The sequence below is a fragment of the Hyperoodon ampullatus genome (genome assembly GCF_949752795.1).
Source record: "Hyperoodon ampullatus genome assembly, chromosome: 8".
Lineage (NCBI taxonomy): Eukaryota > Metazoa > Chordata > Mammalia > Artiodactyla > Ziphiidae > Hyperoodon > Hyperoodon ampullatus.
In genome coordinates, this window is record NC_136921.1 from 37,143,377 (window position 1) to 37,165,929 (window position 22,553).

The following is a 22,553-nucleotide window of genomic DNA, read 5'->3' on the forward strand; positions in this document are numbered from 1 at the left end:
ATATCTTGCTCTAGGCAGAGACTTTGCAAGCAAGTTCTCAACCCAGAGACAGATTCTCTTTAACAAATTTAGAGGAAAAAAAACCCTTTAGGTTTCATAGTCCTAAAAGACTTATTTTTTTTTTCTTTTGCCCTTCAGCCCTTTCAGACTCCTAATATTTTCTTTAATTATATATAGTGAACTCTTCTGGTTATAGCTTTGTTTTTAATTTCCAATAGTGTGGGATTTGTATCTGGTATATATGGAATATTGGCTTTAGCTCTTGAGATCATGTCTGTCTATGTTTGTGTTAACAGAAAATCAGTTTTTATATAACAAATTGACTTTGTACCTACAGTTATTGACTAGGAGAGAATAAGTCAGAAGTATTTTCAGTGATTGGGCATGTTCAGTGTTGGCAGACAGGATGGTGTTCTGGTTTGTCAGGAAAATTAGGGTTATGTTTACATTCTAAAAAGAGTTTTAACTCAGTGAAAGACTTTGGGTGGACAGTAGGGCTTTTTAATGTTAATGTGTAGCCTAGTTCAGAGAGAGGAGTTTAAATAAATATCAGGTTGAATCATATGTAAATGCCATTTTCGTAGGTCAAAATTGTTGTATGTCGCCAATTTCATATAGTAGTTCAATCATATATGAATTTATTGTGATTGCCTGAGATTCTCAGGTTATTACCATGTTACATGAGTGTGCATACCCCATTTTATTTTTTGTTGGTTACCTATTTCAAACAAACACTTCGTATTTACGGAGTTTATAAAGAGTACTTGCAAAAGCTCTCAGTTGCGTGATTCATCAGTCAGGTGGGACTCCGTGCTGATGACACTCATTTGGGGACAAAGCCTTTTGGCTGCAAGAAAAATAAAAGAATGGAAGGATTCATGAAAATAAATATAGTGAGTGTGAAATTGTATTACAGATGACTAGAATGAGCTGCTAATAAACAACAAAGTAGGGATTAAAAGGAGCTATGTTTTATCATCAAATAGAAATACATTTTATATCATAGGCAGTTGTTACAGGCCCATCTATACTCAGTTAAATTGTCTGAAGCAAATCTATAGATGGGAGTTCTTTCATGCTAGTATTATTCAGTACTGTATTTGTAGGGGCTGTCATCATTCTGGTACATAGTAGTTGATTAGTAAATATCTATCATATGAATTAAAACAATAAACAAGCAAACGCGAATAATCCTATTTTAGTGATTAGCTCTTTCAGTTGGGAAGAATCAGTAATTTCCTCACTGTTTAGAACTAACTGGTTTCTGTAGTCTGTCACATCAGGAAGGTTTACAGTAGAGGCTTCAGGATGAGCCCTCACCATTCAGATAACTCACCCACTCATGTCACCTATGCATCTTCATGCCGCATGTGCACATGCACACACACATACAAACAGAAAGCAGGGCTTGTCTGTCAGAAAGTTGATGAGTCCTGACTTGAACCCTAAAATTAATAACAACCACATGTCCCAAGTTGTTTAGCGTAAGCAGTGGAACAAAGACTTTAAAGGTCCTAAAGACATTGGTTTGATTTCTGCTACTTGCTTTAATAGGTTAGCGACATTGTTTTCTTCTGAGCTTCAACTTCTTTTTCAATAACGTGGGCATAATAATATCTATGTCATACAATCGTTATGTGAGAGTTAAATGACAGTGATGTGTAAAGGGTTTAGCTCAGGCCTCAGCTACTGTATAAATGGTAGAAGGCTTGATGTTACCTGCAATGCACTTATAATAAAAACATTTTTCTCTAAAGGAAATATAACAAAAGTACTTGTGAAGCATTTAGGCCCTGAGAACTTCACTTTGAGTCATGCAGAAAAAGAGAAAAAAAACCCACTAGTTTTCACTGGTCTTGTGATTTGTTTATTATGCTTATGAGGCTAGAGCCAGTAGTCCTGATCATTTTAATTTTCCCTAAATATTTGTCTACATTTGGACTGCTATTTGTCCCTGAACAAGTTACCTGACTTCTCTGGTATCAGACAGGATCATTATCCTTAAAATTGGGGTCCAATGTTGGGGTTGAGTGTCGCGGGAGCAGGGAACTTGGGGTGGAGGTTTGGAAGTCCAAGGCAATGATATGCTCAAGAATATCTTTTCCCTATGCTCAAGGTTTGGGTGCCCATTCAAAATTGTCGATTTGATTGGGAACTTCCCCACCAAGAGTGCCAAATGGCCAGCCTATGTCTTACCTTATAGAATCACTTCCAGAGTACTTTTTGAGGCTGAAGGAGTCACAGAGAAATTCACTATCCTTTTTTATTTGGCTTATATTCTTCTATCCAGGGTTTCCAGGATTTGTTCTGGGGAATACTGCAGTGTTAGCTTATTAAGGAATCCATTAGCACTCATTCTTGCTAATCTGTTTACATTTGCATAAGCATCTTAATGGTTTAAGGAAAAATCCATAGGCCAGAAATTCCAGAAATTTCTCAGTTCAAAGCCTTTTACCAGGCTTCCCTGGTGGCGCAGTGGTTGAGAGTCCGCCTGCCGATGCAGGGGACACGGGTTCGTGCCCTGGTCTGGGAAGATCCCACATGCCGTGGAGCGGCTGGGCCCGTGAGCCATGGCCGCTGAGCCTGCGCGTCCGGAGCCTGTGCTCCGCAAGGGGAGAGGCCACAACAGTGAGAGGCCCGCGTACCGCAAAAAAAAAAAAAAAAAAAAAAAAAAAGCCTTTTACCCAATTCATTTCTTTCCACTCATTATAACTATGGACAAAACCCCAGGGCTTATTTCTCAAAGGCAATTGTGTTAAGGTTTGCGTTGAAACACTAGGTTCATAGTTCTGGAAAAAAATTATCAGTCTTTTAAGCAGTATTGATAGATAAACTTGCAAGAGCAATACTACAACTGCTGCTATTGCCACTATAATCTACTATGATTCTTGTTGCATTGGGGAGTTTCACAAAGGGAGATATCTTGGGAAAGTCTTGAATTTTTGCCGAAGAGTCAAAAAACAGAAGCAATTATTCTGAGAAAGGGAATTGTTTTGAAAATCCTAGCAGCAGTACTCTTTAAGATGCTATCAAGATGCTGGAAGTTTGCTTTAAAACCAGTTTACAGGTAATCTTTCTCATTTTACAGGTAATCACAAGATCACCCAGCTAATTAGAACTCAGGTTTAAAAATCCCAGTTTGCTCTTCTTTCCACCTATCCTATGCTATCTTGCTTTGATTGACAGACATCTCTACATATCAGATGCTTTACCTTTTGCTCATAAATCCTCTTCAGAAAGTATACTTTGGGGCATAAAGTCATTGGAGTATATTTGGAGTATTGAAATTTTACTGGGTTTACTTTACATAGCATCTATAGCAAATATAGATGTAATAAAAATAATGAAATCTAACAGAAACACTAAACTGAAGAAGAAAAACTAGTGTGTGTGTGTATGTGTATTTCTTTTAGTTAGGACGTTTTTGATACCTACTCATTCCCTGGAAAATAAAAGCAATCCATTAAACATTTGCTTTTTAAAAATACTGTTGTAATAAACTATAATGTAAAAGAATAAAAAAAAGGTATATACATATATATGTATAACTGAATCACTTTGCTATACACATGAAACCAACACAATATTGTAAATCAACTATGCTTCAATTAAAAAAACTGTAGGACACTTTCCTTCTTTCTTTTGGTTAATGCAAATGTAACATGTATACATTTGAAGCTTGTTTTTTTTTTTTTTTTTTTTATAGTGTTTATTTTTACTTGTTGACAGTTTTGCTTTATCTATTTATTTATTTTTGGCTGTGTTGGGTCTTCGTTTCTGTGCGAGGGCTTTCTCTAGTTGTGGAGAGCGGGGGCCACTCTTCATCGCGGTGCGCGGGCCTCTCACTATCGCGGCCTCTCTTGTTGCGGAGCACAGGCTCCAGACGCACAGGCTCAGTAATTTTGGCTCACGGGCCCAGTTGCTCCGCGGCATGTGGGATCTTCCCAGACCGGGGCACGAACCCGTGTCCCCTGCATCGGCAGGCAGACTCTCAACCACTGCGCCACCAGGGAAGCCCTGAAGCTTGTTTTATTCCTTAAATTTTCTTTCCATTTTTTATTTATAATAAATTTTGAAACTTAAAGCCGTATTTATGTAGCATTCCTGTAAATTTAATTTCAAGAGTTGTGAGATTGTCATTTTATTTCCTATCTATTCTGCTGTCTCCTAATATGAAGGTCAGGATATGAACTATTAAGCCTCATGGAGAAGCTGAATCCAACATATTCCTGCATATGCCATGAAGCATGTGATTCTAAATTGACAACAAATTCTTCTAAACTGTAGGGATTTGTTTTAAAAAGTAACATGATGTAACATGGCATAGTTACTTAAACCAAAGGAAAGGTTGCAGTTCTTTAGATGACCTTTGAGAAACAGCAGACATTGGTCAGAATGTCGTAATCAGGAAATTTTGAAATGTCAAGCCTAATCTGTTAATCATAATTATATAGATATTTTCTGAAATTTACAGTAGCCCTTTAATAAAGATCTTTCACATAGACACTGATATCTAAAATTTACTCTTACAACTCTAAGATAATAATATTTTCCCTATGGCAAAACTGAGATCCAGAGAATCTCCAATTTGCTCAAAGAGACCCCACAACTAGTAAGAGTTAGAATGTAGATTTGAATGCAGTTTTATAGTATCAGGTCCAGTCAATGCTTCTTCAGTATAACAAAAACTAAACTAATCATCAACAAAAACTAAAAATATATCATAGAGAAGAAAATTTAAAATGTTTAGATACATTTATAGGATAGTGAATGTTCAGTCAGATTGAATCCTTAATGTCATTAGGGTTTAGAGAAAAAAATGGAATATGACAGTTATAAATGTCTGGTATAATCTCAAAAGACAACAACAACATAAAAGTAAAGACAGTATAGAACAGCGATTCTCAAACTTTAGCATACATAAAAATCACCTGGCAGCTGTATTTTGTATAATCTCAAAAGACAACAAGTAAAAGCAAAAATGATATAGACATCGATTCTCAAACTTTAGTGTACATAAGAATCATTGGAAATTTGGTATACATAAGAACTCTAAGAGATCCTGAGTTTGTATTTCTAAGAGTCTTCCAGGTAACCATCAACCATGTTGATGGTTCAAGAGACTATATTTTGAATATCTCTGACCTAGCACGAAACTGAAATGTACAATTTACGTTCATCCATCTATGCCAGTACACACACAGACACAGACACAGACACACACAGGCAAGGTGAATGTAATAGTAATGGTAAACTGCATAGTGCCAGATACTGTTCTAAGTGTTGATATATATTCTCATTTAATCACACAGTAATCCTTCATGGTAGGTATAAGTTTTAACCCACATTAAATATACAAGGAAACTAAGGCACAGGGAAGTTAAGTAACCTACCCGAGGTCACACATCTACCAAATGGTAGAGCTGAGATTTAAACCCTGGCAGTCTGGCTTAGAAATCTCTGCTTTTAACTATTATACCATACATCTTTCCCAACAGCTGAAAACAAATTTACCCAAAATTGCAATAAAGAAATTATAATAAAAAATTAAGTGCCAGAGAGGCATATAAGACAAGATTTATATATAGACATATATTTTTTTGAGTATTTAGAATGTTCTTGCAACCACCTAAAATACATATGTATATATCAGGGATTTGTGATTATTAAAATAAGTACTTGACTTCAAAATGTACTTAAAATTGCATGAAATAAAATGAGATTTTTAAACCAAATATCTTTTCATTGTAATGTGGATAAATCCCTGGGAAGGAGTGTCCCTTTCTTGTCTATGAACAACCTGCCATAGCCAGCGGTCTTGAACATTGAATAGCTAATATTCATAGGGTGCTCTTGGTTAGAACATCAACTCTCTGAGCTTGGGAAGGCTTCAGGAGCCCATGGGATTCTAATACAGGGCTGCAAAGGCCTCTCCTACTTTGGAGTTATATAGAACCCCAGAAGCTCAGAGGGTGGTTACATAATTGTTTCCCAGTCTTTGCAATTTTCACTCAATCCCAGAAAGCTCAAAGGAATTGGCGAGGTCCTACTGGAACTGTGAGTTTCTCAGAAATCTGAGCAGACTCCAGATCTGAATTATCCACCGGCAAGGCCCCAGGACTGGGACCCTCCTCCAGAGGTTAAAATAGCTACAGAGAGCTGCTCAGCTACCCAGTGTAGAAATATTTCAGCCCCACTTGCCTCAACAGCCTCAAGCCACACTCTGTTTGGGGACTTGTACTTGAAGCTGGGGTAATCATTCCTTCCCAGGCACTTCCCACTCCACAGATTACCTTTAGGACTTTGGCAACCGTAGAATCAAATTCACTGTGAATTAAATTACAGCTCTGATGTAAAGTCCTGGAAGCAGTTGTGTTTTTAATGTCTCTTTAATAAGTAAGCATTTTGGCTTTATTGAGAATATTTTCTGTTGTGAATGTGAACATTGCGTTCATCACGAGAGGCAGTGCTGCCTTTTATCCTTCACGTTTTTAAGGATTTCTGATCCATGGCTGAGTATTGCAGAGATAAGATGGGCCCTCAGAGCCAGGGAGTTACCTTTGGTCTTGGTTTGGTTTAAGATAGACTTAACATGATGTTTTCTATCAGAATGAAAAAGCAAAACACAAAATCAGGCACTGCTGTTAGGTCTACATTTCAGTCATCGTGGTTACTTTCAAAAAAGTTAAAAAGAAAGAAAAAGGAAGGAAGAGAGGGAAGGAGGGAGGGAGGGAAGGAAGGAAGGAAGGAAGGCCAGAAAGAAAAGGGAAAAGAAATACTGAAGGCCCAGGCTCAGCTTTCAGATTGAGTCTGGTACATTGTTGATGCTCCTCTGACTTTTTTTTAAAGCATTTGTATTTCATCTGCTGTGACATAAGAGGTTAAAATATTATTCTGATATTATCTGTATAAGAGTGGCAGCAGAAAAAAAAGAAAAAGTTTTTCAGATTTGGGAAAATCTGTGCAAACTGTTCCTGAAACCATGAACCGCCTTGGTCAGGAGAGATGCAGCCTGTTGGTGAGCATTTGATTTTTAGGCAATCTTAAAGTTGGGATGATTGTTGTTTTTTTTTTTTTTCTTTATTCTTGGAAGTAAAGAACTTGGCTTTTATTGATAGAGCTGTCAGGGACTGGAGAACATTAACAAAGATTCTTTGCTTGACCAAACTCTAGACAGGCTCCTGAACATTCTCCTAGGCCTATCTGTGCACTTCCTTGTAAAATCCAGTTTTACAAGAACCCTGCTAAGTCAGTTTAACCAGAAACCCCCAGCCTTGTATCTGATCACCCTCGATATCTCATTCTCATCAGGTTCCTCATCCTCCACCATCCCCCAGGTGATGTCTGATCACCCTAGCCTGTCTTTAGCAAAGAATCCTGTTAGGTTGGTTTAGCCAGAATCCCACTTACTCCTGATGTTTCCTTTTAGTAATTTTCCATCCCCTGACCTCCACCCTGCTCCTTGGCTATAAATTCCCACTTGCCCATGCTGCATGCTGTATTTGGAGTTGGGCCCAATCTCTCTCCCCACTGTAAAATCCCATTGCTGTGGTCCCTATATCTATTGCGATGGTCCTGGATAAGGTCTGCCTTAACATCTTTAACAAGTGTTGGTGAATATTTTTTCTTTAACAACATAGGGGGTGTCTTTAGTCTCGTAGACAAAATTTTGACACTGGTAACCCATGGATGGGCAGGATCTACTTTTCAGAAATGTTTTGTTTGGCTTTTATTGTGTTTTGAAAATAGAATTATTTGCCAATACCTAAATTTAGGAGCTATCATGTAAAAATCCAGATTTTTCATTTTTTTGAAAAAAAAATCTAAAGAAATGACAATATGAGAAAGACAACTGGCTGAATCAAGTTAGTGGCTGCTTTGTTTGGAGTGGGCAGGGTTTCTCCCTCTCCTGGTATCTCTGCAGCTAGCTTCTCTGGCTGTTGTGCTCTACCTGCATGTGTAGGCATTTGCATTTGCAATGCCTTCATTATGGCTTACTAATCAGTTAGTACTTCATGGTGTTACCACATGTCTCTAAGGATGCTTCCATAGTTACTGTTCTTAACAATATGAGACTATAATGCTCTGGGAACTCATAAGGAAAAGGAGAATTATTATATATAATCTTAAAGGACTATGGACTGACATTATTCTGATTCTTACTGCACCAATTTCATAGAGGTTTCATGGAGCTCTGACATTTGTTTTTTTTAATTAATGATGGGATTTAGATGTATCTTAAGAAAGTAACTCAAATGTAATTAAGTCATTGAAAGATAAAAATACTGACATTTTGGAAAATTGGCTTTTGATCAAAGAATGTATGCATTAAGAGGGTGTTTCTATGCTTTTTAAGTAGAAAAAGAAATGGATAAACCGTCTGCTTCTTAAGTACCCGAAAACATAATTTGCCACTTAATTTTGCCTTTATTTTGGCTGAATTAAAAAGCAAACAAACAAACAAAAGCGAATCAAATGTCTACCTGAGGGCAAATATTTCTGCCTATAGAGTATGACCTTACTCTGGAAGCAGTCTGTGGTCTCTTTACTTCTTTCAATAAGGAACTTACAATAGTAACTTCTGTTCTATGAAAACTGTGTTCGATTACCTTGTTTGAAGGCTCTTAACCATTTGCTAGGTTTGGTTTTCCAGATTGTATACCTTAAGGTTTAATTAATACAATGACTGAAAAATGTTTGCCTTTAGAGAATAAGATTAAAATAATTTGTTCACCTTGAACCTTATGAAGGAAAGGTGAATACAAACTATATGAATTACATTGAAAGGATTAGGTTGGAAATTGAACTTTTAAAGAAGTTTGAGGTAAACTTTTGACTTATTTAGGGGTTCATAGGAAAGTTAAGCAATCACTCAGTTTTTTTAAAAAGCAGGAAGAAATACTGTATATGTCTGAATATAAGGTGCTCCCAAGATGTGGATGTTTATCTATTTTCCCAATGAGAAGTTTTAAATATATAAAACCTTTAGAAATATAGATAAAATGATCAGATATCTATTTACATATTGTTAATGTATTAATTTACTTCCACATATGTATTTGAAAATCACATATTACATAAATATTAATTTAGAAATATCACTTCCCTTGCCTTTATAGTTCATTGGTTGATTTTATTCAAATGATTCTAGTGACTTTTCATCACTTTGAGCCATCTCAACTAGTTTTCCAGTACACATAATTTCCTAAATTTTTTGAGACTCAGCACTTTTTTGATCAAATATGATTCTGTCACTGTAAACCATATACCAATTTACAAGCACTATTTGCATATAAGGGGGCAGTTATTTTAAAAATTTTGTCTTATAGGTGAATACTTTTCTGCTCTAGCATGTAACCACTCCAAGTAGTGTTCTTTAACATTATATTAATATGATTTTGCATTATCATATCAAACACTTTCAACTGTAGGAAAAAATTACTAAATCTGTGAGGAATTTTTACTTTAAAACACAGATTTTGTTAGATTACATCTATAAGCATTTAAAGCAAGTAAGGATAGAGGTTGTTTCAGCCTAATGTGTTTTCCCCAAACAAGCCTTTGCTTTACATAATAATGTAATACAGAGTTTTAGGTAAGGATTTGACTCTGATGTGACTCTTTCCTGAGGGATATTCTTGAGGGAAGAAAAGAATCTGCCCCATGTATGAACATATATGATACTTTCTTTTTTTCTCCCTTTCAGGGTTATTCCTTAAATCTTTACTAAAGTTCAACAAAACATAAAAGATAGATAACCTGGAGAAAGGGAGAATTTTATTTAATGGCAAATCAAGGCGATGTTATTAATTTTGTGACTTTTTTCTTATCCTAGTGCATATCACAATCATTAAAATATCCATTTCTTAAAGAAATATTCCTATAAAAAAGATAGCAGGTGAGGAGACGAAAGGATATACTATGTGACAGACATTTTGTATAAATGTTTCCATAGCTGTAAAATAGTATTTATGTGAGATTTTTATTAGGAGGTAGCAGTTACTTTGACATGAGACGTTGTCCTTGTCATTTCCTGATAACCATGAACTACACCATTAACCACAAGCTACAGAAGATGAAAACAGCTGGTGTTTTTATCACAGAGGGAGATGATACAGCTTGGGAATATGAGAGGATTTAGAATCTGTAATGGTTAGTGGTTTCTGTCTTGGCTATTTAATAAAATGCCTAGTTTTAGGAATTAAAGAAAATTGAACTGGCAAATATTTTTACTTTCATATCATAACCTATGGAAAAATCTGTTATTGTAACATTTTCCAGGAAAGGATAACTCACTTTTACTCTGGGGCTTCCAGCTTTGTATGAAAAAACTACATCATTAATATACCAAAAATATAATTTAATACTACATGTATCAGAAACAAATTATGCCAATGTTGATAATGATGAATTATCATTTTTATCTTTTAACAGTGGAAAGAGTGGAACGAGAAAACCTTTCAGACTATTGTGTTCTGGGCCAGCGTCCAATGCATTTACCAAATATGAACCAGCTGGCATCCCTGGGGAAAACCAACGAACAGTCTCCTCATAGCCAAATCCACCACAGTACTCCAATCCGAAACCAAGTGCCCGCGTTACAGCCCATCATGAGCCCTGGTCTTCTTTCTCCCCAGCTCAGCCCACAACTTGTCAGGCAACAAATCGCCATGGCCCATCTGATAAACCAACAGATTGCCGTTAGCCGGCTCCTGGCTCACCAGCATCCTCAAGCCATCAACCAGCAGTTTCTGAACCATCCACCCATTCCCAGAGCAGTTAAGCCGGAGCCAACCAACTCTTCTGTGGAAGTATCTCCAGATATCTACCAGCAAGTCAGAGATGAGCTGAAGAGGGCCAGTGTGTCCCAAGCTGTCTTTGCAAGAGTGGCATTCAATCGCACACAGGTACCATTAGCAATGAACGTCATAATTGGTGATTCAGAATAATACTAAGGACATATTGTGGCAAGTATTAGTTCTTTCTTATCTCTTTAAAAATTTTTTTGTGGATCTCAGAGCATGCAGAATTAGATTAATTAATAATCCTCTGTTCATGAAATACTATCACCATTGATCCATACTTGGCCATATTAATTAATCAATTTCAGTAATGTAATGAATGTCTGTGAACCCACCACCCAACTCAGGACCTGAAACATTACCAATGACCTGGGTCTCTTTATGTGCTCCTCCTCTCCTCCCTTTTTTTCATTTGCTTTTCCCAAGACGTAACCCTGATCTTGAATTTTGTGCTTATCATTCCTTGTTTTTTAAAAAAACTAGTTTTAGAACTATTCATACCCAAACAATCTATTATTTACCTTGTCTTTGAACTTTATAGAAAGACTATCATTATATGTCACCATTTCTATAATTTTTTAATAAACCCTTCAAAAAAAAATAAACCCTTCAAAATGTACAAGTTAGATTTAAGACATTGATAAAGTAAAAATGGATAGATTACTCATATTTTTAATGTTTTGAGGGAATTATATGCCAAAATAATATTAAATAATAAGACGGTAAACAGTTTATTTATTTATGTCTTATTTTATTGAGGGCTGCTTATAATTAAGAAGTTCTTTCCCACCAGTGCTAAACGTGAGTGTGCATCAGAATCACACTGTTTTAAGGCAGTTAAAACACAGATTGCTGGGCCTCTTCCCAGAGTTTCCGATTCACCAGGTCTAGGGTGGGACCCAGAAGTTTGCATGTCTAACAAGGTCCCAGTTGATGCTGATACTGCTGGTCTGGGTCACACTTTGAGAACTAGTAATCTAGCTCTTATACTGTTGTCCCTCTGGTATCTGTACGGGATTGGTTCCAGGAACCCCCCACGAATGCCGAACTCCACAGGTGCTCAAGTCCCTTACATAAAATGGTGCAGTACAGTTGGTCTTTCATATCTGTGGGTTTCACATCCGCAGATACAGAGGACCAACTGTACCAGTAACAGAAAAGTAAAAGTGCATAATCTTAAGGAGCTAACCAACCTGGTAGTGAAAACGAAAAATGTACCCAGATAATTAGAGTAATATGTGAAGTAAGGTGAATAATGCAGGATAATGTGAGCAGTGATTACAGGGGGTGTTCATGAGGAGTCATTAACTGTCAGTAGAGTGAGTATGGTAAGTCTTTAAGAGGACGGTGGGTTTAAGTTAGCCACCCTACTAAATGCAAGGCAGGAAGCCAAGCTCTGCGCAGATGCAAAGGTGAAAAAGACCATGAGTGAGCACATATGTGAACAACTGATTTGAGTATGAGATTGCTGGGCGGTTAGACCTTGAAGTATAAATAAAATTTAACAGGAAAACACAGAGAAGAAGGGTATTTTAGGCTACAAAAATGCACAAGAAAAGTGTTGATTCAGAAAAAGGCGGGATTAGTTGGTAGTTGATAGCAAAGCTAGATAATAAAACTAAAGGTGGAGGGAACAGATCTGAAAAGGTCTTGGGGCCACGGTAAGAACTTTGAACTCTATTTAATAAGCACTGGAAACACTGAAGGTTTTATGTAGGAATATGCTATGATCCAGTGATCAGAAGTGGATCTTAGGAAGACTTTCTTCCCCTTAATGATAGCAAGAGGGTTAGGAATATCATTTAGGAAGCCGCCTGAAGTGTCCAGCTGAAATGTGTAGAAGTTTGAACAAGACTGATGGTGATGGAGTAGACGGTACAGTCAAAAAGCATTGTAAGAGTGAAGTTGACAGTGCAACTGCCTGGAGTGGAGATACCACCAAGGTCTGAGCCTGGTGACTAAGAATAAGGTGAAATTATTTAGAGAATCAAGGAGGGCATTGAAAGAGATGGTTGGAGTAAGGTTAAAGTGATTATTTTGGATTGGGCTATTTTGACTTCGAAGTGCTAGCAGACTTCTTAAGTGAAGATGTGCAGCAGTCATTGAAAATAACAGTTTAGTGTTAAGAAGAGTGTCAGGGTTAGAGAAAGAGATCAGAAGTTTATTCACAGAGCCTGGGATTTAAAGAGACAGGGAAAGGAGGGGAGAGGCCACCAGCACTACTAACACCAGAAAAAGAGACAGAAATGCCCAGAGAGGTGGGGGCAGGTGGAGGTGGAAGAAAAGGGAGATGCTGATAAAAGTATAGAGGACCTGGGTAAAGAGTTTCCAGAAGGAGACTTGTCCGTGTCTGGAGAACTAAGAAGTCTGGGAAGGGGAAGCTTGAAACCGTGCCATGAGATTTGGCAATTGGTTGGGAGAGATCTTCGGCAAACTTTAGAGTATAATTTCATTAGAGTGGTGAAGGCAGGAGAGAAAATTTAGGAGTTCAGGAGTGATTAACTCTTGAGGATACAGAAGCAGTGGCTGCAAATTACTCTTTCCAAAATTTGGTGTTGAAAGGGAGACCAGAAATGGGTTGACAGTTTGAATGTGAGAGGGAGTCAATTTGAGATAGAAGAATTTGTGAGGTAGTTTGGGGCCTCAGCTGAAGTCAAACAGCATGAACTAGTGATGGACCCAACCACTGTGGTTTGGTAACAGTCTTCAGCCACGCTGGAACTGCAGGAGTCGGAGCAGGGGACAAACGCAGTGGGATTGTTTGAGGTTTGGTGCTGACAGCTTAGGTATGGCCGGAGACCAAGAGGGGTGAAATCTCTAGCTCCCTTGACTCCTAGCTAACTTATACATTCTATTATTGACAGACTCAGTACATCATTTGAAAATGAGTTCGGAGGTTCACAGAGGACCGCACATGTTTCAAACATCACTCTACCACTATTCTCTTGTGACTCAAAGTATTGGGGCTGCATTTGTGTGTCCACAGTTATCTGAACTGGGGTTATGAAGAACTCTGATCCTTTGGGGCAAGTCTGTTGCATACTATTATAAAACACAAAGTAGAAGGATGCGTCTTTTAGTCTGTATCTTGCAGTTCTGTGTGTGTGTGTGTGTGTGTGTGTGTGCGTGTGCATTCTTTCCTCTATCATTCATGTGCACGAATAGGCATTTCAAGGCTAGCCAACACTTTATTGCTGGTTATTTATACCGCTCCTTTGGATAAGGATAAAATTGAGAGCATGGTCGTATTGCTTTGGATTTTAGAATCGAATGCAGTATACATTTAATCCAAATAGCATGAAGCATGAGAGAAGAAGACTCACGATAAGGCTAGACAAAAGGCGAGCCGTGTTGGTGTGAGGAAATGCTCTGCCAAGGCCCTAGACTCCTGGAGGTCTGTCTTCTTCTGCACAACTCTTTTTGTCTATTTTTGGGGATTAATGATTTTTCTTTGGCATTGCCATCTTTCAAGTGCCAAGTTATAAAAGGTCTAATTGAAGCATGGAACGCATTTTATTATTTTCCTCCTGCCATTAAATTTGTAAGATGGCTACACCCAGAAAGAAACATTCACATTCAATCAACATGAGCTTGAGTTCATGGGCAAGCCTTGAGGATATCAAATGGAAACTGCATAGGAATGTATGAGTATTTCCTTTTAAATTTCTGCTTTTAATTTGGGAAAGCTTTTCATCCCTCTGGGATCATAACCTGTTGTGTATAAAGCCCAACCTAATCAAGGTAGATGGTATTGACAGAATGACATAGTTTGAACTTAAGCTGGAGGTCAACAGACAGATTGTTTCTGCTGTATATACTGTAGTCACTAACAGCAAGGTTGGACAGCTAGGTTTCACCAGCAGCCTTGTTAAATGGAAACTATGGTGTACAATGCCCCATGAAACCAACTGTGGATTTTCCAAATGGTAGGCTTTTTTTTTTTTTATCACATGAGTGGTAAAATGATTTGTCAGCTATAATAAACAAATAAGAATTAATTTTATAGATAATAACATAAACAACTTGTTAATCTTTGGATAGAAAAGAATCTCAACATTTTTTTCTTAAAGCAAACGAAATCAGATTTTAGATGAACACCTAAGGCCAATATTAGTCTTGTACTCAGTTGTTTTACTGATATGTAGCATATCCTCAGTTTACTGAATATTTTTCAGAAATAGTTTGTGATAACTATTATTCATTTATTATCAAATTCAGTAAAAAGCAATTTGACTTGTCACCCTGTAATTTGTGCTCCTGGATTTGTTCTTGATGATTAGACCAAGAACAAATCTAGCAATTAGTTCCTTTGTGTGTGTGTGTGTGTGTGTGTGCGTGTGTGTAGAACAAAAATCACATGCACAACATTCATAAATGAATCTAGAATTGTAAAAAAAAAAATAGTCTAGTTTTTCATGTTTAAGTCTTCCAGATGAAAAGCTCAAATTCATAATAAATAACATTTGAAAATAACAGTTCTTCAAAGAAAAACTATTAATTACTTTGTGTGTCTGATCCGTTGCTACTATATCATTTGGTGTTGTAAAGTAACATAATTAAGGGAATGGAGCTATATTTCCAAGAACTTGCTTTTTAATACATTTAAATTTTAGTCCGTGTGTCTTTTAAAAACATAAAATATATTTGTTTGATAAAATGATCCCCTACCCATACTTCATGGCAAGGTCATGACTTCTGCCAGAGTCAGAGATAGACAACCTTTTGTCAATCTGATTTTATTATTTATTATTATTTTTTACATTTCTCTATTGGTTTCTTAATACTGTCCAAACTAAGAACATAAATTAAGTCACATGTTCTGGGCAAGGGAAACAGCATGTTTGAGATCATGTAATGCCAAGATGTTGAATCTTCAGCTTGGGCATGAGACTAATGTAATTCTAGATGCAGGGAGTAGCAGAGCATCACATCCTATCTGAGCCATCAGCATGGTAGAAGCCTATTTTTGTCCTTATGACCTTATATAAAATATACTCGGAGCACCATCGCTTACTTCTTTGCTAGACTTTTGAAAGAGAAGGTTAGCCCTACTTTTCATGTCTCTAAAGACTTTTATGACAAATGGGACCCTATGAGAAGAGTAAGATAAACGTGATGTTTTCTGACCTGATCATTAATATTCAAGCAATCCTATGACACATTTCTAAGCATTTCTGTTACGTGTGGTCACAAAGTAATGTGATACACCAGAGGAGGCTGAGGCAGATAACAAGCCAGCCCTTTTTCCATGCTTCATGCCTTCCCCAGCACCACCCCCCACTGTCCCACCCCATGATTTACTTCTTTTTTAAATATTTAATTTAATTTTTTATACAACAGGTTCTTATTAGTTATCTATTTTATACATATTAGTGTATACATGTCAATCCCAATCTCCCAATTCATCCCCCCCACCTCACTGCTTTCCACCTCGGTGTCCATATGTTTGTTCTCTACATCTGCGTCTCTATTTCTGCCTTGCAAACCGGATCATTTGTACCATTTTTCTAGATTCCACATATATACGTTAATATACGATACTTGTTTTTATCTTTCTGACTACTTCACTCTGTATGACAGTCTCTAGGTCCATCCTAGAGACTCTACAAATGACCCCATTTTGTTCCTTTTTATGGCTGAGTAATATTCCATTGTATATATGTGCCACATCTTCTTTATCCATTCATCTGTTGATGGACACTTAGGTTGCTTCCATGTCCTGGCTATTGTAAATAGAGCTGCAATGAACATTTTGGTACATGACTCTTTTTGAATTATGGTTTTCTCAGGGTATATGCCCAGTAGTGGGATTGCTGGGTTGTATGGTAGTTCTATTTTTAGTTTTTTAAGGAACCTCCATAGTGGCTGTATCAATTTACATTCCCACCAACAGTGCAAGAGGGTTCCCTTTTCTCCACATCCTCTCCAGCATTTATTGTTTGTAGATTTTTTGATGATGACCATTCTGACCAGTGTGAGATGATACCTCATTGTAGTTTTGATTTGTACTTCTCTAATGATTAATGATGTTGAGCATCCTTTCATGTGTTTGTTGGCAATCTGTATATCTTCTTTGGAGAAATGTCTATTTAGGTCTTCTGCCCATTTATGGATTGGGTTGTTTGTTTTTTTGATACTGAGCTGCATGAGCTGCTTATAAATTTTGGAGATTAATCCTTTGTCAGTTGCTTCATTTGCAAATATTTTCTCCCATTCTGAGGGTTGTCTTTTCGTCTCGTTTATGGTTACCTTTGCTGTTCAAAAGCTTTGAAGTTTCATTAGGTCCCATTTGTTTATTTTTGTTTTTATTTCCATTTCTCTAGGAGGTGGGTCAAAAAGGATCTTGCTGTGATTTATGTCACAGAGTGTTCTGCCTATGTTTTCCTCTAAGAGTTTGATGGTGTCTGGCCTTACATTTAGGTCTTTAATCCACTTTGAGTTTATGTTTGTGTATGGTGTTAGGGAGTGTTCTAATTTCATTCTTTTACATGTAGCTGTCCACTTTTCCCAGCACCACTTATTGAAGAGGGTGTCTTTTCTCCATTGTATATTCTTGCCTCCTTTATCAAAGATAAGGTGACCATATGTGTGTGGGTTTATCTCTGGGCTTTCTATCCTGTTCTATTGATCTATATTTGTGTCTTTGTGCCAGTACCATACTGTCTTGATTACTGTAGTTTTGTAGTATAGTCTGAAGTCAGGGAGCCTGATTCCTCCAGCTCTGTTTTTCTTTCTCAAGATTGCTTTGGTTATTTGGGGTCTTTTGTGTTTCCATACAAATTGTGAAATTTTTTTTCTAGTTCTGTGAAGAATGCCAGTGGTAGTTTGATAGGGATTGCATTGAATCTGTAGATTGCTTTGGGTAGTAGAGTCATTTTCACAGTATTGATTCTTCCAATCCAAGAACATGGTGTATCTCTCCATCTATTTGTATCATCTTTAATTTCTTTCATCAGTGTCTTATAATTTTCTGCATACAGGTCTTTTGTCTCCTTAGGTAGGTTTATTCCTAGATATTTTATTCTTTTTGTTGCAATGTTAAATGGGAGTGTTTTCTTAATTTCACTTTCAGATTTTTCATCACTAGTGTATAAGGATGCCAGAGATTTCTGTGCATTAATTTTGTATCCTGCTACTTTACCAAATTCATTGATTAGCTCTAATAGTTTTCTGGTAGCATCTTTAGGATTCTCTATGTATAGTATCACGTCATCTGCAAACAGTGACAGCTTTACTTCTTCTTTTCCAATTTGGATTCCTTTTATTTCTTTTTCTTCCCTGATTGCTGTACCACATCTTCTTTATCCATTCGTCTGTCCATGGGCATTTAGGTTGCTTCCATGACCTGGCTATTGTAAATAGTGCTGCAATGAACATTGGGGTGCATGTGTCTTTTTTTTTTTTCAGAATAAACTGGATTTAATCAATTTTATCAGGTTCTTTCATGAGTCTCAGATATTCTTCTATCCTGTATTATTTTTTTCTTTCAATTTCCATATATATATATTTAATATCGTTATTGGAGTATGGTTTCTTTACAATCGTGTGTTAGTTTCTGCTGTATAACAGAGTGAATCAGCTATACATATACATATGTCGCCATATCTCCTCCCTCTTGCATCTCCCTCCCACCCTCCCTATCCCACCCCTCCAGGTGGTCACAAAGCACCGAGCTGATCTCCCTGTGCTATGCGGCTACTTCCCACTAGCTATCTATTTTACATTTGGTAGTATATATAAGTCCATGCCACTCTCTCACTTCGTCCCAGCTTACCTGTCCCCCTTCCCATGTCATCAAGACCGTTCTCTACGTCTGTGTCTTTATTCCTGTCCTGCCTCTAGGTTCTTCAGAGAGCTGGAAATGCTTAACCAATGTCTGATAGGTGCAGGAGGGTGAAAACCCAACTCCTTGCCTCCATAGTAGGGACAGCACTGAAGTGTGATTTCCCCTCCAGAGCTCTCTGCAGGATCGGGCTGAGGCTGGGACTTTGTTTGGATCTCCTCCCTTCTCTGACCTGCTTCTCCCACTCCTTCACCAGTTTCCCTCAGAAGCACTTCCTGAATAAATCACTTGCACAGGAATCTTTATCTTAGGATGTGCTTTTTATCCCAGATTATAGATCAAGGTCCTTGCTAGTCTAATTGGCATTTGGATATGCCATGGGATAGTAGTTTGAATAAAACTTATCCTCAGTTTTATACCTACTACCTTCACAAATTTAAGGCAAGATGTTATTATGGGAATAGTATAGAGGTTTTTATTGTACTACTTTGTTTTGAAAATATTATCAGTATTGTTCATAAATCATGAGCAAGATGTTGTTAAGGAAATAATACAGAATTGTATAGAATTTTTTACTGTACTACTTTCTCTTGAAAATATTATCACTATTGTTATTTTAAACGGAGTCCCCTGAATTCAGTGGGCTGATATTGATATTAGCCAGATTTACTTGTGGATATTGAATGTGGGGGGGGGGTTTGTTTAGAAGGATCGGGGAGAGAGAGAGAAGGAATAAGACAGAAACAGACATTGGATAAGAGGCCCTATGAGATCTTTCAAACTTGACTTAAAGCCATCCTTACTGAGTCTCCAAGATGAATTATGTGATTTATGTGAGTTTCAGAGTAGCTTTGCTTCTCAGCCCTGCCGAATTGCCAGTGCTCTGTCAATGATGCAAATGGGTCTGTTAGGCTGATAATTTCAAGAAGTAATAGGACCAGTGCTGTCAGGTTTTATTTTTTTGCATATTCATTTTTCCTTGCTTCTATCCCAAATTTATTTTAGTGTTGGCACACTTTCACTTATCAGTCCTATGGACATGAAATAAGTTGCTTGGCTATTTACTGTGTTTACATCTTTGCATTTTGACAGTTTAATTATGAATCCTAACCTAAAGCATTCTTTTGCTCCTGTCACTTTATGGACTTAAAAAAAATCAATCACAGGCTTATGACTATATGAAAAGGTTTGTGACTATTTTACAAGGCTTAATATTGCCCAGGAATGGTTAGGGGATGTCCACTGACCTATAATAAGAATGGTTTCATGAAATATGTACAGTAAATCTTCCTTAATAGATAAACTATTCTCTAATTTATTTAAAAATCCAATGACCTACATATTCATATGTTCAGAAATCCCCCATTTACTAACATTATTTCTCCTTTGAGACCTTCCATCTGAGCAAATCTGTTAAATGAAGTAGAGGAAGCTTTGATCGAAACTAGGCTAAACCCATCGTAACGAATGCCCTGCTACGTGTGAATGGGAGCATCAGAATGCCAGCAAAGGGAAATAAGGTGCGATTCTCTGCCCCTGTCTGCACCACTATCCCCTTACCTTGAAGGTGGGGTTCAGGAAATATCCATACACAAAGAATTGGCATTAAGAGATTTGTATTGTTTGAAAACGAGACTTGCCACATTCGTTATTTACACAATGTAGTTATTTTTCTTTTTCCTCTAGCAGATTATACCATAACTCAGAAAGTTCGGGTTTATTTTGTGTCTCAGGTAGCTCTCCTGAGCCAATTCTTAAAAATATGTTTTCAGTAGAAGCCCTTGTGTGTTTTGCAAAATGTGTTATTCTTCTGCAACATAAAGGCCTCTAATTTGGTGTCTTATTCCTTCTTTAGTTTGTTGAAAAAGTTACACAGTTTACAACCTTTTGTCAAAGGCTTTTTTGAGAAAGCTGTTCATCTTGGTTTTATCTGATAGAGAAGAGGATTTTTTAAATCCTTTGGGAACTCATTTGGTTGACCTGTCCTTATTTGCCTACTTTTTATTTTTTATGAGACTTTGCAAAAAATCTGCTGTTTACATATCAAAGCCACATCATTTGAAAAAACTTAAGGCCAGGGTCATAAATACAGCTCATGAAGTCACTCAGCAACCAGAGAATGTTTTCAACAGATTGGAAAATTAAATTGAATTATGTATCAGAAAAATTGGCAGTAAGGTCAACAACTAGAAATGTAAATGTCTTTGTGTGAAATGACATGGACTTTGCTTTTATGCTTTATTGGCACTGTGTTTATAGTATTTGCCTACCCGTATTATTAAGGTTAAAAATGTCTAAGGACTTACTAAACATATTTCAAAGTGGCACAGTTAGGAGGAGATGTGTAGCAACAAAATGAAAATTTTAGCAACCAAAATATTTGGAAGTCTGAGCTTTTAGTGTGTTACCAGTTAGTTTTTTCAGGGTTGGGGGGATCTTCTCTTTTAACTTTGTGTTTGATTTAAACATATTGTTAGCCAAAGATAGGCATGATTTAATTACATGTACAGTTTATATTTGTAGAAAACTTGACCTCCAAGATATTTAGAATTCTTTCTCAGCTGACCTCTGGTCTCAAGTCATTACTTCTCAATATCCAGTAGAGATATAGGCACTCAGCAAGTCATACAGGAATAGAATACAATGTAAATCCAGGGGTCTTGACTCCATGGTCCAGTAAGCTGGTTATAAAATGACAAGGAAACCTGTGAGAAAAAGGAAGTCCTCCAACTGAAAGATGGGCTGTAAATATGAAATGCTGCAGATGAGGCATGAACATGTTATTGGGTTTTGAAGCAAATAACGTACCCTCTTTTGATTTCAGCATTAAATTAATAAAGTAGGAAAAGATGGCCCTGCAAGCTTCATAAAATAGGTACTCTTTCATTTCAGAATCACTGGCTTGAATTCATAGATTTAAAGATTTTAATAATATTAATATCTCCTAGGATAGCAGTGTCTCAAAGTTATTCAGTTACTTAAGGATGACCCTCTAGATAGTGGTCTCAATTTAGTCCTCCTTACATATAAAGACTGTCATTAATTAGCACTTTTTAGGCAATTTCAGCCAAAAAGCGCGGGGGAGATGCTGTCTCTGTCTGTGCTCTGTGTAAAGAGAATGTTGATTCAGTAGCTGTCAAACGTATACCACCCCTATTCCCATTCCTAAATCTAACTGAAATAGAGCATTTTATGTAAAAGAAAATATGAAGACTCCTTTTTCCCCGTCCTTCACAAAACTTGTACCAAAGAATCAGAGGAAAGAAATATGACAGCACACTCTTCTATCTATTCCTTTCATCCCTGATCAGTGTGCAAAGTCCTTAAAAATTAGTTGCTGAACTATTATAGAAAATTCAGGTTTATCTACTTTACTCAAAAAGACTGCCTTTTGATGATGGTTTTATAAGTTTTTGTCACTATTCTCTAACAAGGAGTGATTGACTCGTTTCACACAGATGAAGGGGTCTCTGTCCTAAATAAGGTATTTCACTTCTAGTGAGTGTGTCTCAGTAGAGACCTGCACTTTTATTGGGAAAGCCTAGTTTTATTATTTAACTAGTTTCTCCAAGTCCTGGGTGATGTTTATAATTAAAGTAGAATTTTTATAGAAGAAATATAAGGAAACACTAGCTTTAGATTCTATTATTTATATGCTTTTCACCTTTGCTTATTCAAAGTAACTTTAAAAAATACATAAATGGTTCCTTTTTTGGCCATTGATTGAAATGATGGCCTGGGGTTAAGTGCATGTTTGTTCAAATAAAGTGAATTAAGTTTAAAGGCCAAAAATTCTGTGAGAAAAATATAACTGAATCACTTTGAAGTCAATTGGAAATTACAAGATTGTTTAAATTCTATCTGCCAGTTTTGTGCCTAAAATTATTCCTGTAGACAACAGTATTTACTTTCAAATTTATCTGGCTACAACGCCCAGTAAGAAATAATTTTTACATCATGAGCTAATA

At 36.9% G+C, this 22,553-nt stretch overlaps 1 protein-coding gene across 2 annotated transcripts in view; it reads left to right on the top strand.

Annotated features, from left to right (window-relative positions):
• Positions 1–22,553, top strand: part of SATB2 (SATB homeobox 2) — a gene marked incomplete at both ends in the record, with an annotated part of 190,846 nt that overhangs the window by 101,361 nt on the left and 66,932 nt on the right. For both annotated transcript variants that reach the window (XM_079710652.1, XM_079710651.1), the window contains one exon: positions 10,435–10,907. In XM_079710652.1, coding sequence (XP_079566778.1) covers positions 10,435–10,907 — 473 coding nt within the window. The remainder of the gene's footprint in view (positions 1–10,434; positions 10,908–22,553) is intronic.